The 15,630-nt window shown below is 45.3% G+C and overlaps 1 protein-coding gene across 1 annotated transcript in view; it reads right to left on the bottom strand.

The window, feature by feature from the left end:
* Positions 1 to 4,644: 4,644 nt before the first annotated feature.
* The window catches only part of sema3ab (sema domain, immunoglobulin domain (Ig), short basic domain, secreted, (semaphorin) 3Ab), a 42,832-nt gene continuing 31,846 nt past the window's right edge, over positions 4,645 to 15,630 (bottom strand). Inside the window, exons 11-18 of the mRNA XM_079501625.1 lie at positions 14,682 to 14,826; positions 14,292 to 14,511; positions 13,769 to 13,860; positions 13,611 to 13,652; positions 12,095 to 12,252; positions 9,861 to 9,928; positions 7,398 to 7,543; positions 4,645 to 6,946 (exon numbers count right to left, since the gene is read on the bottom strand). Coding sequence (XP_079357751.1) covers positions 6,383 to 6,946; positions 7,398 to 7,543; positions 9,861 to 9,928; positions 12,095 to 12,252; positions 13,611 to 13,652; positions 13,769 to 13,860; positions 14,292 to 14,511; positions 14,682 to 14,826 — 1,435 coding nt within the window. The 3' untranslated portion in view covers positions 4,645 to 6,382. The remainder of the gene's footprint in view (positions 6,947 to 7,397; positions 7,544 to 9,860; positions 9,929 to 12,094; positions 12,253 to 13,610; positions 13,653 to 13,768; positions 13,861 to 14,291; positions 14,512 to 14,681; positions 14,827 to 15,630) is intronic.

The raw sequence follows: 15,630 nt of genomic DNA, 5'->3' as shown, positions 1-15,630 counted from the left end.
TTGTTCACCTCCACCTCTCAATGAAGCATGTACTAATCATGTACTAGTCTATTCTGTTAGAGTTGTGAGGAGATATTGTGAGATCTTGGTTGTAAAAAAAAACCTTTTAAAACTATTTTAAAAAACCTTTTAAAATAGTTAAGCTCACAATGTAGATCGACTAGTTGAACTATTTTAAAATGTTTTTCAAAATAGTAAAAAATGGCAAATATATTTAGGGATAAGGGCGGCGCAAGATGGAGCCCTCTGAACGTTGTAGTTGTACATTAGTGCATTCTGGCATGTGTATTAAGCTTTAGCTGCCTCAGAAGAGTGTGTGTGTGTGTGTGTGTGTGTGTGTGTGTGTGTGTGTGTGTGTGTGTGTGTGTGTGTGTGTGTGTGTGCGTACGTGTGCGTGTGCGTGCATGCGTGCGTGCGCTCGCGTGTGCGTGTGCATCTATACGGGCACACATAACAAAAATCATAAAAATAACATTGGCGTTGTCCATGTCCAAATGGGAAATGACCTCAAGGCCTGCCACTCATGACACAGAACGTACTGATGCCGCCGCCAAATTACGTACAGCACACATCCATCGCTGCCTGCTACTGCCAAGCTACCAACACTGAACGCACTGTCTTCCCTCTTACCCCAGGCAAGAGATGTGCCTCTGCATGCTAACATAACCCCAGTGTTTTGCCAAAGACAGGACAATTTTTCTTTTTTTAGAAAGACACAGACTAGAAAGTTAAGTGACCACGCTTCGGGGTATTACGCAGCAATGATCAAATAAATCCCCCTGGCCTGCAAAATTAGATTTTCCAGAAAATCACTTTAGCTCCGCCAGCCCTCTTCCCCCCAGTATTGACTCAATGACGGCAGGGCGGGACACTGCCAGAATCCTAAAAGCCTTTGATAAGTGTCAGCTGGAGGGAAGGAGCATATTACCTCACAGCAAATGTGCCACAATACCACTATAATGTGGCAGAAAAGAGGCATGGCAAAGTGTTGTTTATCTGCTGTTTAATGGACTGGTCACTTTTTGTGGTCAGGTTCCAGTCGGATGGAGTGGGGCTTTGAGGAGGCCATGGTATTCTCAAGCTGCCCTGACCTTGGCTTTGTGGTGACCCTTTAAAAAAATGCTGAAACTCTTGTGAGACTCAGTCTGTGAGTCACAGATTCAAGGATCTTGAAACTTGCCCCCTGGCCTCCCAAATAGCAGAATTATTTTTGTTTCTTGAAAATAATCCTCTGTGAAGTTCCTAACAGTAAACCAGCGCCAAACACTAGAAACAACCCAGAGATGGCGTGCATGCATATGTACGTACTACGTAGGCTACATGCGTGCGTGGTGCGTGGATGTGTGTCCATGCAGAGTTGAGTCATCTATACAAACCTTCTCAAAGCCAGTGAGGTATTGACTAACTTAGTGTCACCGCTGTGTGATGAATGATCTGCACTTCATTTCACTTCTCTCCAATCTCTCGATAAGACAGGCTGGCTTGATCTCTCTGGCCCGGAGCGTGAGGAGCATCTTGTCTGGCACGGCGCTGGTCTGAATGCAAGCATGTGCATCGATACAAATTCACTCAGTCAGCTGCTTCGCAGATGACTCCTGCCCTTAGGCTTGCCGCTTGCAGAGCCGCTCCTGCCAAGAGTTCGTATACCTTTACAAATAGAATTTACAAGGGAGATGAAATATACAAACCAGTTAATCCCACTCATATTGAAAAATTCCCTTAGATCTCCTTCCAGCTATATTATGTATGCTTACAGATACAATACGTTGCTGGGGGATGTGGTGGGTGGTGATGGAATGGAACTTTTACCAAACCTTTTTGGAGAGAAGAACAAACAAACATGTTTGTTGCTCTACTGGCTGCTGTAACGCATTGGAACTATTTCAGAGCAATATAAACCGACAGAGAGAGTTGTACAAACCTCTCCCTAATTCCTCTCTCTCGCTCGCTCATTCTGTCACAGTCACTCGTGTGTCAGGCTTTCCATCAAGTGTATCGGTCCTTTGTGTGAGATTCAGGGCGGTCCCATAACCGTTCACTCATCCATGACCTTCTTGGCAGGGAGGAATGGGAGGACTTCGATTTTCCACGAGGCCAACTGCTGGGGATGTTGGAGCTGAACCATGGAGACCATTCTAACTCTATGACGGAGACAGACGTCCTCTCCACCACCGGGGGGCAGTGACGCCCCATGGTACATCATAGACCGGTACAGATGGAAAAAAGGGTAAATTAGATGAATAATGATCATGAACTTGGTGGTCTATATTTTGCTAATAATAGGCTATGCTATGCAAGGTCTGTATGCTGGAATTTGTTTACAAGTTTACAACTCTCCATTCAATGATGCTGATGTATGTAGATCCATGAATGTAGTAACCTAACCCCCCCCTCTCTCACTCACACACGCACACACACACACACACACACACACACACACACACACACACACACACACACACACACACACACACACACACACACACACACACACACACACACACGCTTCACACAATTCATTCTTTCCTGTGCCATCATCGGCCATTCCAAGTGTTGCCCCGTCGTAGAACACCTAAAACCACACATTATATGCACTACCTGACACACACTCCCACGGGTGTCTTTGTCCCTGCGTTCTGTCAACGCAAATCTCTCGGCATATAGGCCTATGAATGTGCACGTGTGCGTTAATTCCCAGAAGACTGCGGCCGCCATATCGCGGCACCACTAAACACCACTAAACAGCGCTAAACATCTTTGAAACATCTGCGGCAGCATCTAGAGTAAACCACCTTAATATCCCCAGCTGCACTTGAGTCAACTGTAGAGGTCAAAGGTCACGACCCAGCTGAGACATTCACCGGGTGACCTATGACCCGGCTAGAAAGAGAAACTGTTTTTACTGCAGTCTTAGAGTAGGCTGGAACACCTGTGCCTTTTCGAATATCAACCACAATTAGGGTGACCAGATCCGAAATGTTAATTTGACAGGGTTAGCAACTTATTACTTAAGTTGCTATTAAATGCCTTGATTCGACCATAGGAATAATTGCCTATTAGTTTGTTATTAAACCCCTCTGGCGTGTCACCTTTTTTTTATTTTGGTCATGGGGGATATTTCTCATGCTTAAAACACATCTTGCTGGAAAAAAGAGAGATTTACAACTGAAGACCAACTAGGGGCCACTAATTGAACACTGCCTGCCAGTCACAATGCGGGACAGGGTCTCAATTTGCAGGATGCCTGAAAAGTATTGGAAATGAGGGACTGTCCCTGCACGCAAAGGGGGACCCGGGGACATCTGGGACTGGTCACCCTAACAACAATGTTGTTGTTTTTCGCTGATATAGTAGGTAGCAAGACTATGGTGCAAAGAAGAACAGGGGTAAAGTAATTTAGGAAATGTGGAATGTAGGAATGACATTTTGTCAGATTAAAAGAAACGTGCTACTCTTTCATCGCCACCAGAGGGCAGGAGCAGCTAACCTTTCCACATTTCAACCTAATACATGTAGTGTGGTTGTTATGATGCACTGATAGAGGACGGGTGTTGAGAATCTTCGACCTGACAGTCAGATTCCTGTTCTTTTACCGTTGAGTTATTTTGTAAAATATCTTGCTTTGACGGCAACAACACGTTTCCGCAAAGTGATGGAATATTTTGGTCACATCATATTCTTAAAACCTGGCTGCCAGGTGTTCATGATTCTTTAACCTCATCATACTCTTCACACTAGTTTATAGGCCCTGTGTGTGATTATCTAAATGCATAAAAGTCCAACGAATGGTTTTCCACTCCATAGATTCTTTGTGAGTGACTTCAGATTCATTGTCTAGTTGAATGTCGTCATTAAAGACTCTGGACTCCTGGATTGACATGTAGAGTGAATCTAACCTTCCTCGACAATAAGACAGAATCATTGAAGACAGATTTTTAAGAAGAGACATTTATTAGACCAGTAGAATACATCACCAACATCATCATGCCATAAAGTTCTTACAGCAGCACTTTAGTCCCTCATTTACAATGGACATACAAGACAAATGTACCGAGGCACACTTTTAATCCCCATAACCACTTCATCCTCTGCCCGTCTCTAGTATGGAAAGTTCACCACGGTGATTCTAGCGTGTCTCATTTAGACTATCCTAAAGCCTCATTTATACGTAGCCATACGACCATGTCACAAGCCAAAAATAGCGCATTTTCAAGTGGAAACAATGTGACGCAATGATCATATGACGAGTTATAAATAAGGTCCCTTTCTTGAGGGCCTTCTCTAACTTTCTCTTTTATCATAACGGCTACCTCGATCTCCTCAGCCTAGAGAGCTTATGTGAGCAAACAACCACATGAACACTCATGTGACATTATACTGATGTGTTGCATTGTCATGTTTCATTACACTGTTGTGTTTTCATTCTCCATTGCTAGCTCTAGGTAGCTAGCGGGTCAATTAGTTAGCTAAAGGCCGCGTGGACACTTCCAGAGATCCAGTTGAGAAGGGCCACGCTGGACTGTTGAACACAAACGGCTGTTTTCGGAATCCCATACATCGATGTAGTTTAGAAATAGTATTCACATCTCTGGAACAGTTATATTGTGTGCTGCTCTAAGCTAACAACAGGATAATCATGGACTATTAGACTAGTATCTCACCTTTATAGCCAAACAGGTACACTACAATAGCATTCACATGCATTAGTACACAGTGTCAAACTTCTTACACTATGGTAGTTGCTCTTAGATCTATTTACATATTGTTCACAGCTACATTCCAAGGTTGTGTGCGTGTGTGTGTGTGTGTGTTTATGCACTATAACTATTCATTGCCATGTCCAAAATATTAGAGAATGTATATGATAGCCCATGCAGCAAAGGGTCTGCAGTCTGTGGGGAGTATGAATATTATGAGAAACACAAACAGAAAAGTAATACAGTCTTCACTCTCGGTTATTGCTGGGGGAGTGGATTTGTGGAACATTATTATTAAATATCCAGATATTTCTAACCTTACTACAGTATGTGTGATAATAATCCCAATAGCTTGGTCCTGTAAAACAATTGAATCAAATAAAGAAAAACAAACAAACAAACAAATGAAAAAAACAAAAACAAAAAACACATATAGCAAGCAGATCATACCCAGAAAAATAGACTGCATTATCAAATAATATTTTCACAATGTACATTACTGTATATTAATAAATATACACTTAGTGGAAACATGTACCTGTATATAAATTGCATAATTCACTTGACATGGAAGAGTTCCTCGTAGACACAAAGTTGCACAGACGATGCAGTCTGCAGATTGGATGTCAAGACTTTGACAACGTAAAATGGTAAACAAAATAGATTCTTCAATCCTTGCTATGTTTGAGGAGCTTATATCTCGGGGCATCAACACGAATCTCCATCCGTTACTCAACTGCTGTCAGGAGAGAGGAATTTCTTAAATAATTTGAGGGAAACAACATAAAGGTAACAAGAACAACTGCAAGCCATTCCCTTTAGCATGAAGAGATGCCAAAGCATATTTACAGAGCATAGCTACATAATTTAAGATTATTGTGTTGATGCTGACTGTCTCTCCCAGTTGAGCTTCTTGCAGTGCTTGGGCATTTCAATCATGTTGACTAGTTAAAGCCCGATTTATAGTCTGTCGTGCAACTGTGTCGCGCGGCAAAAATAGCTGCTATTTTCGGCCCGCGACACTGTCGCACGATGCCGTAAAATAGCCTCCTCTAACACCCACTCTTCCCACCATTGTGCTTTATATGAACTGTATAGACATTTGTGCTTGTAAGGTAATACCGCTGACAGGTCCATTTCTTCCTCAAATCGTTTAATACAGTATGATATCTGACCGTCCTTCTGACTAATGTTATCAGGATGAAGATGTCCTGGTGTCTGGTACCTATGTGGTGGTTGTATGACAACAAAGACACATAACTAGCATGCCATGACTCGATGGCATTAGATAGACACAGCCGTTCCTACACGGAGTCAATCGTGTGTGTAGTAGAGCAGTTAGGATGTCCAGTCCTTCTGCCGGCTGATAACTGTCCCTCTGCAGTGCTGGGGCCACAGAGGCCAGCTGAGATAATATGTCCCTATGGTTTAATGAGATATGGCCTCCGGTCCCCTGCAGTCCCCTTACTGTAAACATGGCTACCCACGCACAAACCACCCCAGCTGGCAGCAGGGGAGTATTGCCTTTTTTCCAGTTGAACTCTTTCTATTCAAAGTCAATGCGGCAGGAGTCTGTTATCTCAGTATGTGGAGGGAAGTCGGGTGGGGGTGGGGGGGTTTGGGCGGTGCAGGATTGGAGGACTGGATGTGGGTTGAGGGTCAATGGGGGGGTCAAAGTTTATGAGTCAGACACTGCGGGGAGCCCTCTCCAGTTCATGGGTCCTCCGGTTGCGTCCCTTCTGCCTCTCCTGCAGGTGTTTCCACTTGGCCGCCAGCCCGTGGCCGTGCACGTGGCTGTGGGGGGGTGCAAACGCCTTTTGTTGTTGTTGCTGTTGTTGCTGTTGTTGGTGCACTTGTACCTGCTGCACCAGGTGAGCCTTCTGCCGCCGGTGCTTCCTCTCCCTCTTCCACACTTGCTCGCAGAACTCGTCCACGCTGTTCAGGGTCGGGTGGTTGACCAGAGACAGGAAGTCTCTGTACCACAGTTTCTGGCTGGGCGACTCCCGGACGGAGGAGGAAGAGGATGTGTCCTGGGCAGGAGGAGGCGGCGGGGCGGCCAGGTGCTCCTCGTCGCGGTGCAGCAGCTCCTCCAGGCGTTCGGTGTCGATTACCTCCAGGGTGACCCTCAGGAGTGTCTGCATGAAGCCGTGCTCCACGGCCTGGCACAGATAGACCCCGGAGTCCTTCTTGGTCAGCGTGCGAATCAGTAGGCCCTGGTCCGTGCGGATGAAACGCTCCTCTGCTTTGAGCTGCAGCAATGTGCATGGGGGGAGTAGAGAGATCATGATTAAGAAACAGAGAACGAGAAGAAGTCTTGATGACTCTATTGTGAGTTCATGTGACCCATGAATTGAATCTAAATCTAATAATTTCCACCGAATCAACTGTGGTATATACAGTTTCACTATAATTCAATAAAAGAGTGAAGCTATCAACTGTTATGACTTCATCAGATGGACAATCCTTTCCTTTGGTATTTCAGTTGACTGTAAAAGACAGTTAAAGAAAGCTGAGACATTTAACCACAATGTTAAACAATACTTGAGCTATGGCTCTGTTGGGACTAAGACTAAGCCATCAGGGGGTCCATGCGGTTCCACAGACAATACAGTACCTGAATAAAACTATAGAATCCTTGGTGACACAAATCTCTTCATGGGAACAGTTCAGGGGAAACAGATGCAGATGTAAAAGACTGACCTCTTGTTTGTGGTCATCGTTGGTCCGCTGGTATTGCCAGTAGGTCAGCGCTCTCTGGGACTTGGGGCTGCACTCCAGGAAGGTACTGCTGTTCTCCACGCCATATACAGTCTTATCCAGCATAGTGGCCTGCCCATTCAGTTCATCTGAAGACATACAATGCCAGGCACATGTTTAAAGATGGAGTGCCGTGATCTTTTTCCACCCTAAAACATGATCATGAGGCCTGGGCCATGGCTCAATGGTCCAGGCACCTTGGCTGGTAATCCAGCCTGGCAGTGTGCCACGGGTTCGACTCCCGATCCCAACGGCCTTTACTGCATGTCTTCCCCCCATCTCTCTCCCCATTTCCTGTCAGCCTACTCTCTGTCCCTCCATAAAAAATATAAAATAAAGGCGAAAGCCACAAAAAAAAACATGATCTATACATATATATATACATATAGGTTTTTTTCAAAAAAGTGTACAGTATTTGTTAAAATGTCGTTTTTATGTGGACATGCCCACCAGTTCATTAAGTATGCCTGGTTTGCCTGGTGGGTGGTGACCACCTGAACCGCACACACAGCTGTTGTTGTATGATAATAAAGGGGGAAGGGTTAAGAGAGGGAATGATACCGTGATGTCACAATATCACAGTTTTTTTCATTGGCACGTTTGACTGTCAGACCCCGTTCCTGGGGGTCTGGGTGTTCCGGGGACCCCCCGGGGACCCCCCAGGGACCCCCACATGGTAACTCTGTCATTTCTCGACCGCTTCGGACGCGGGTCGGCTCGCCAGAACCGGGCGCGTTCCTGTGGGTTTGGAACTTCCGGGAATTCGGCACAGTTCTAAAGGCTGGCTTGCATATATTTTTGTGTGTGATTGACTTGCATAAAACTGTGTTCTCTATTTTTGCCTTATTTGCGGCACAAATCTCTTTTTTTCTGTACCCAGCGTCTGTATTTCACATTATTCTCTCCGTCTCTTTTCTTATCACACTCAATCATTGTGCGAGAATAGGCCATTCCGTACCACACAGTGGAGCCAGGCTGAAGCCAAAGGAAATGGGGCTGTAACTGAAACCCAGGATTCAAGTCGTAAAGTACGAGAGATGCCGTTCAATCAAACCCATGTGCGTTCCAGGCATTTAAACCTCACGATTGTTTCCGACTGACATCCAAGATGCTGTTCATCAGTATATTTTGACAATCCATAGACTCTAGGGACACCATAAAGTGTAGCCTGTAAAAAGAAAATGTAATTTGCCATTTTGTTCTTGCTGAATGCATTAAAGGACGACTTCACCTATTTTCAACATATCTTCGTATAATTGGTCCTCACTAATGTTCATGAAATGGTAAATACATTTCTACTCAGTCTGTCTCATACGGGGGCTGTGAACACTTCAGAAACCCGCCTACCAGTGACATCATCGTTAGGCAGATTTTGTTTTTTCAAACAAGATTTCTTTTATTTAGGTTTTTTTTAACGTGAGTAAAGTGGCTTACATTATAGGATACTGACTTTCCAGGAATAGGAAGAAAGCAGTATGCATGCAGTTTCCCCATCGATGATGTCACTGCATGCATGTTTCTGAACTGACTACAGCCCTCCTCTGAGACACAGACCAGTAGACAAAAATGGTACCATATTATAATGATTATTAGTGAGGACCAATTATATGAAGATATGTTGAAAAAATGGGTGAAGCCGTCCTTGAAGTGTGGCTGTTGCCTGTAAAGAGGAAACGAAGCATCCCACGCCAGCCCACCTCACCGCCTCTCCAAAATGAAAAATCTACGCGTGGCTTTCTGTACCGCGTGGGTGGCTACATGGGCACAAACACTTTGCCTCCGTGTGAACTCTCAGTCCTCAAGCGGGGCAGCTTTTGGATAACAGGCTTCGCTTCTCTACGTGGAAATGAAAGAAATGTATAATTAAGAGAGTTTGGGAGAGCATGCATGTTTGACCACAGCCTGATCCTTTTGGACTGAGACCACTAACAGGGCAGTGGTGTAGCAGGCCTGGAGACATGGAGGAGGCTGGGAGGAATCCTGACCATGTTAATTATAAGCTCCCCATGGACCCGGCTCTAATCTTGACACCACCAACAACGCATAAAACACACAGACGCAACACCACACGCATGCAAATTGTTTTCTTGTATTTTTCACATGCCTTTGATCACTGTAAAGGCCAGGAAGCGCTTATGAAGGCTTTGTTTGTGATCAAAGTTGTATGAAATCCTCAAAACAAGAAAGCTCCTTTTGTTGTATGACAGCAAAGCAGACATGCTCTGAATGGTTCAGCCCAAATATACCATTTGGTAATACTATACATTTGATAGTGGCATTATGTTGTCATTCATCATCATGAAATAAGTATCATGATCACATATTCATCTCTGCACACAATCTTGGTTGTTATTACATTTATAAATTCTACGTATTGGAGTCAAATGGGTGTTTATGTCTGTTTACCATTATGCTGGAGATCAGAGCACTGTGTGAGTGGGTCTCCATTCCTGATGTCCTGCCTCCTCGTTCGCCTGCAGAAAGACAAATATGCAAATGCTCATGAGTCTATGGAGGCTTATGATTATACACATGCATCTGTGTGTGTTTGTTTAATTGCATGGACAGCGCTGGTGGACAACAAAGCAAACAGATCAACACCAGTAACCCATAGTGCCATAAACCCTTAAAACAAAAAAAAAGCTTATAGGCTTTGCGAGACGGAAGAATTCAAATTCAAGCACGCCACTGGCTGTCTCCCTCCTGGGTGCACACACAATACAAAAAGGATAGAGTTCCACTATTACGCACGTCGACAATTATATGAACACAGAAACACTGAACGTGTTGCCTGTAAACACAGCGAAAGGAACAATGGAGCTGACCCAAGTGAAGCAGACAAATTTAATCACAGCGAAAGATGTGTGGATCGAGGTAACCCCAAACCCCAACTTCACTTGCCATCTCTCTGACCCCCAGTGTTGTGGTCAACGGATAATTGGGAGATATGGAGGCAACTCTGGCGGCCTTGTTTGGAGAGCTATAGCGTTACGAACACAGGCTAGGGCCCTGGAGTACAACTAACAGAGGAAACGGGATATGAACAGCAAGCGTACCAATCGATAAGCCCCTATGGAGCTCTGTGAGTGGGAGGCGCTTTGTGAGCGTTGACTCTCATAGAGTAAACGCACGCACGCACGCACGCACGCACGCACGCACGCACGCACGCACGCACGCACGCACGCACGCACGCACGCACGCACGCACGCTCTCACACACACACACACACACACACACACACACACACACACACACACACACACACACACACACACACACACACACACACACACACACACAATATACACAACCTTACAACCTTACTGCTTTACTACCACACAGCTAACTGTCTTTATACCATAGACCCTAGTTTCACCCAGACAGACTTGCCTCCAGACATCACTGATATCGGTTCTCATTTACAGTAAACACACGCGCGGCATGTTATATTTTTCGACCTTTCTGAGAGAAATATGAGCCCGCTTACCTTTAGGGGCTTCTGGCAAGCATACAAAGGCTGCTCTATTCCTGAGCCCTATACCTCCTCCAACTCTGAGACTCAGAGAGTCTTGCATGTGTCCTTAATCTATGGTTGTGAGCACCACGTACTTCACTCTGATCTCATTCAGTCTCAATAATGTAGTCAACATGTAAAACACAGAGCTATAAGCGTGTCCCTCCCACACGTGTTGTACATTTGGGCATTTTGTTGAAAATCCTGCCTCGCATGGTATATTTAACCTGGGTCGCTCGTGCGTGGTTGATCATTTCAAATACTCTTTCCTCTTAAAATAACTATGACCAAAAATAGCCGATCTACAAGCTCACAACATGTCGCAGCGTGTGTGAGCGTATAGACCGTTATTTTTGGTGCGCAGCATGCTTTCACAGAAGACACTGGCTGGCTTCTATGGAATTCAAATGACTGAAATCAGTCGTATCAGGTACAGTTGCCCATAATCCATCTCGCCCTCGTTTTTGTCCGCCGACCTCACGCCCGACAGGGGTTTTGTTCATGAGTGAGGGGAGGACGGAGAAGGAGATCAGCCGGAGAATCGGAGCAGCAGGGGCGGTATAGCAGTCGCTGTATCACACTGTTGTGACGAAAAGAGAGCTGAGCCAGAAGGCAAAGCTCTCTGTCTACCGAACAATCTTCGCTCCTACTCTAACCTATGGTCATGAAGTGTGGGTCATGACCGAAAGAAAGAATAAGGTCGCTAATACAAGCGACCAAAACGACGGGTAGCTGGCATCTCCCTTAGAGATAGGGTGAGAAGTTCAGTCACGTGAGAGAGACTCGGAGTAGAGTCGCTGCTTCTTCGCCTGGAAAGGAGCCAGCTTAGGTGGTTCGGGCATCTGGTTAGGATGCCTCTCGGGTGTCTCCCTACGGAGGTCCTCGAGGCACATCCCACTGGGAGGAGACCCTGGGGCAGACCAAGGTGCAGTTGGAGGTAACACATCAATTCACTGGCCTTGGAACATCTTGGGATCCCCCAGGAGGAAGTCACTAATGTTGTTGCTTTGGAAGGGAAGTCTGGAGCACCATGGTGGAGCTGTTGCCCCCACGACCCGACTATGGATAAGCGGTTGAAGATGGATGGATGTGGCACGTGTTGTATACTGTGGCGTTTGTGCTGTACCTCTTAGCCATAGGGAAGTATCTGGAGCACTCCGTTCCATCCCAGGCACAGTAAGGATCTCTGGCTAGGCAGCACTCTGCACAGGCCTTTCCGTACACCTCGCAGCGATGCAGGGGCATCTGAGAGACACCGATGGCTGAACCCAGGTACAGTTGTTGCTGTGGAAGTAGTAACAGGGGGGGGGGGGGGGGGATCAACTTTCAGTGTCATTATCAATCATCAATAGTGATGGAGCTCAAAACCTACCAAAAAATAACCTGATAACAAGCTTATTGAGTACACAGTATCAATAAGCTTATCAATAAAACATTTACGAGCTCCATCCCTAATCATCAATATTATATCTCATTGAAACATCACTTGGCAATCACCTTATAAGTTTGAAGTATAAGGTTTCAGTTATACTAAGTTGAGCAATTTGAGATACTTAGCCTACTACTACCAAGCTACCAACCACCAGTGCGGTGGAATAATAGGAGTGCAGGAATGCAGACAAACCATCCCATTACAGGTGCACGTTTCCCTCCCCCCTGCTACCACTTCTCACCTCTCTCCACCACTTTCGTTAATTATCCTACTCTCAAGCTGACATTCCAACAATAAAGATCTTTGTGTGATAACAGGTCGGCTCATCTCGATCTTTGTAAGCTCATTTTGGCTGACAAATGTGTCTTTGTTCGGTCCTCTGGCCCTGCGGCGACATGCGTCACAACCGGGTGAGGGCTCTCAATCTCTTTTTTTTAACGACAGAGAAACAGTTCATCCAGATGTACCAGTGCACAGAGTGCAGCAGCGGGAGCCTCTTGTGTCATTCACCACACAGTGTTCACATAATCTCCATCTGTCTTTTCCCCTGCATGCCGTCCACTGATGACAACCGGCAACTACTTGGCGACTACTTGCGTTACACCACTTTGAAAGAATGACCCTGTCTCTTACGGTATGTATAAAGTAACTGTAGCTTTTATCAGCACCGCGTGCACTGAAAACAGGGACCAGTGTTGCATTTATAATTGTAGGTATTTGTGTAATTGCTCTTGTCCAGAGCACTGGTTCCAAAACCTTTTCATGTCAAGGACCCCCAAATTTACACTAATTAGCCCGCAGACCTCCATTTGAAGAGATATGCCAGTGACCCCATAAGAGAAGATTTTTACAGCTCTAACCGTGATTCTCAACCTGTTTAATTTCAAGGACCCCCAGTTTGACATGCATTAGGTTACAGACCCCCGTTTAATGGCATTTCTATCTCTGAGACCCCATGCAATTTATATTGTAAAATCAATGTTAATTGTTACAGACCCATAAGGGTCCATTTGGTTCCAAACTATCATTTAGCTAGGGACCCCCTGGAACTCCCTCAATGACCACTGGGGGTCCCCGGACCCCACTTTGAGAACCACTGGTCCAGACTCCAGAGGACACCACAAGCTAGTGTCCAATAAGGGGCAAGTGTCACGATAACAACAAAAATAACCTAGTTTTAATGGTGGCATAACAGAATAACAGCCATTACCTGCTTAGTGGAAAGTTCCATTGCTGTTATGGCTGTTGGCTCCTGTAACAAACAACAATGGGAAAGATAACAGCATTAGTTATGTCCTTACATCGATGCAAGGGGAGGCCATCATCCTACCCTGGGGACAGAAGACACATGAAGAGAGAGAAACCTACCCTGAAGACAGTCATCTCCTCCAGTAGGACCTCCTCCAGATCATGCCAGGAGCCTCTGGGGACTGACACCACCTTCAGTACCGTCCCCATGTCTGGAAGACACAGCGACCCGAAAACACACACAACCTGTGTCAATACGCATTACGCAGGCGATTGCATTGATCAATCTGGTCTGCTTCATATATAGAAATGTGCGCATACATCATCATCAAACTGTTTGGCCATGCTTGTTGCGACCCAACCCAATAGTATTATGTTATGTCATGGTAATTAATGGTTGACAAAAGCTAATAATAATTAAAAGCTAAATATAGGGATACATTTTGATCCAAAGCATGGGCTTCCAAGTTCATGTAACGCATGCGCCCATTAAACAATATCTGCTTACACAACACGTTTGTGTGCAAAGTGGTGGAGAGAGAGAGGTACGTGACGTGTGGTATGTGGTACATACATCTATACTGCTATGCATTATCCCGAGTGTAAGTTTCTGTTTGTGAATTCATAAAGCTACATAACATACCTGTGCCTATGAACATGACATCATACTGTCCATCCTCTGCGTCCACTTTGTCCACAACTATCTGGGTGAACTGGTAGTCTACATCTGTCTTGACTATGATTGGTCGGTTGTTGATGGGATAGACAGGGTTGAACATGGCTGGGTGACCTCTGGCAAACGTTATGACCTCATCAGGAAGGTCCTTGGTTGTATCAAATCCTCCAAACGTCTTGCTAGGGCACTGTGGAGACAACAGGTTATGTTTATCCAAAATGTATGCTTCACAAGGTGCAAAACCTGGCTGATTTATCTTTACATTAAATCTGTATGTGAATCGTTTTAGAAATATCACATCATAATGTTCAAACGGGGTGAATAAACGGCACCGTTCACATGCTCTCCCTCACTCACCGTGCCGGGGCGCGGGTAGGGAACGCGTCCCTGGAAAGGCACCCATTGGTAGTTGGGTCCGTCTCGGTGGGCGTAGGGTCCAAGAAACACCCTCCTGATGTCTGCCATGCTGTACAGACATACAGCCGAGCCCTTAAAGATGTTACTGATGGCCGGAGAGAATGAAGCAGAGAAAGAATTAGGGAAGGGACGCAATGTGAAGCCTGCTTCATACTTCAGACAGAAACACTCAAGTCAAAGTAGGCTAGATTAAGCATTTATTGCAACAAATGGAATACAGTTAAACTTGGAGTTAAAGGGTCCACTCTGGGAGACGTTCTCTGACTTTTGCAGCGTGCTAAGCAAAATCATGGAACGTTAAGCAAAGCCCCCTTATAAGCAATACATTGACATTGATATTTAGCTTGAAGAAGCAGACATAAAATCATCAAGTATTTGAGCCTATGCCAGACTCTGAGCCTAGACTCTGAGCCTATATGCTAGAATCAAAAGGTGGAGGCTGGGGTGGAGGAGGCAGCTAAGCATCAGCGGATGCGAAGGAGGCAGCAAGACAAGCAGAGAACTAGTGAATGCAGAGCCGCCGTATTTAAAGGAACCTCGCTGTTAAGAGCGTGAACTCTGATTGGAGTATGGAAGTGTGATGTAATGATCAGCACTCGGCAGAGATGTGAATGAGGAATAGGAATCTAGGCTGATTGATACAATCAGCTGTCTGACAGCTGATTATAGCTGAGGCGTGCAGACTCCCGTGTCCTGTATATATGAACTAACGCTGTGTTTCATTTTGGCACATGATGGTGTTGGCTGCTGAAAATAGTGGTTCTCAACCTTTTCAGGGTGGGACCCCCAAAAATAATTGCAATGTGACAATGTCACAACGCCTCGCAATGAGAGGCATTGTGACATTGTAGATTTCTTTTTCTCTTTCTTTATTATTATCTGACAATTT

The sequence above is a fragment of the Electrona antarctica genome, assembly GCF_951216825.1.
Source record: "Electrona antarctica genome assembly, chromosome: 5".
Lineage (NCBI taxonomy): Eukaryota > Metazoa > Chordata > Actinopteri > Myctophiformes > Myctophidae > Electrona > Electrona antarctica.
Note: the sequence above shows the minus strand (reverse complement) of the source record. Positions and strands in the feature narration are given on the sequence as shown.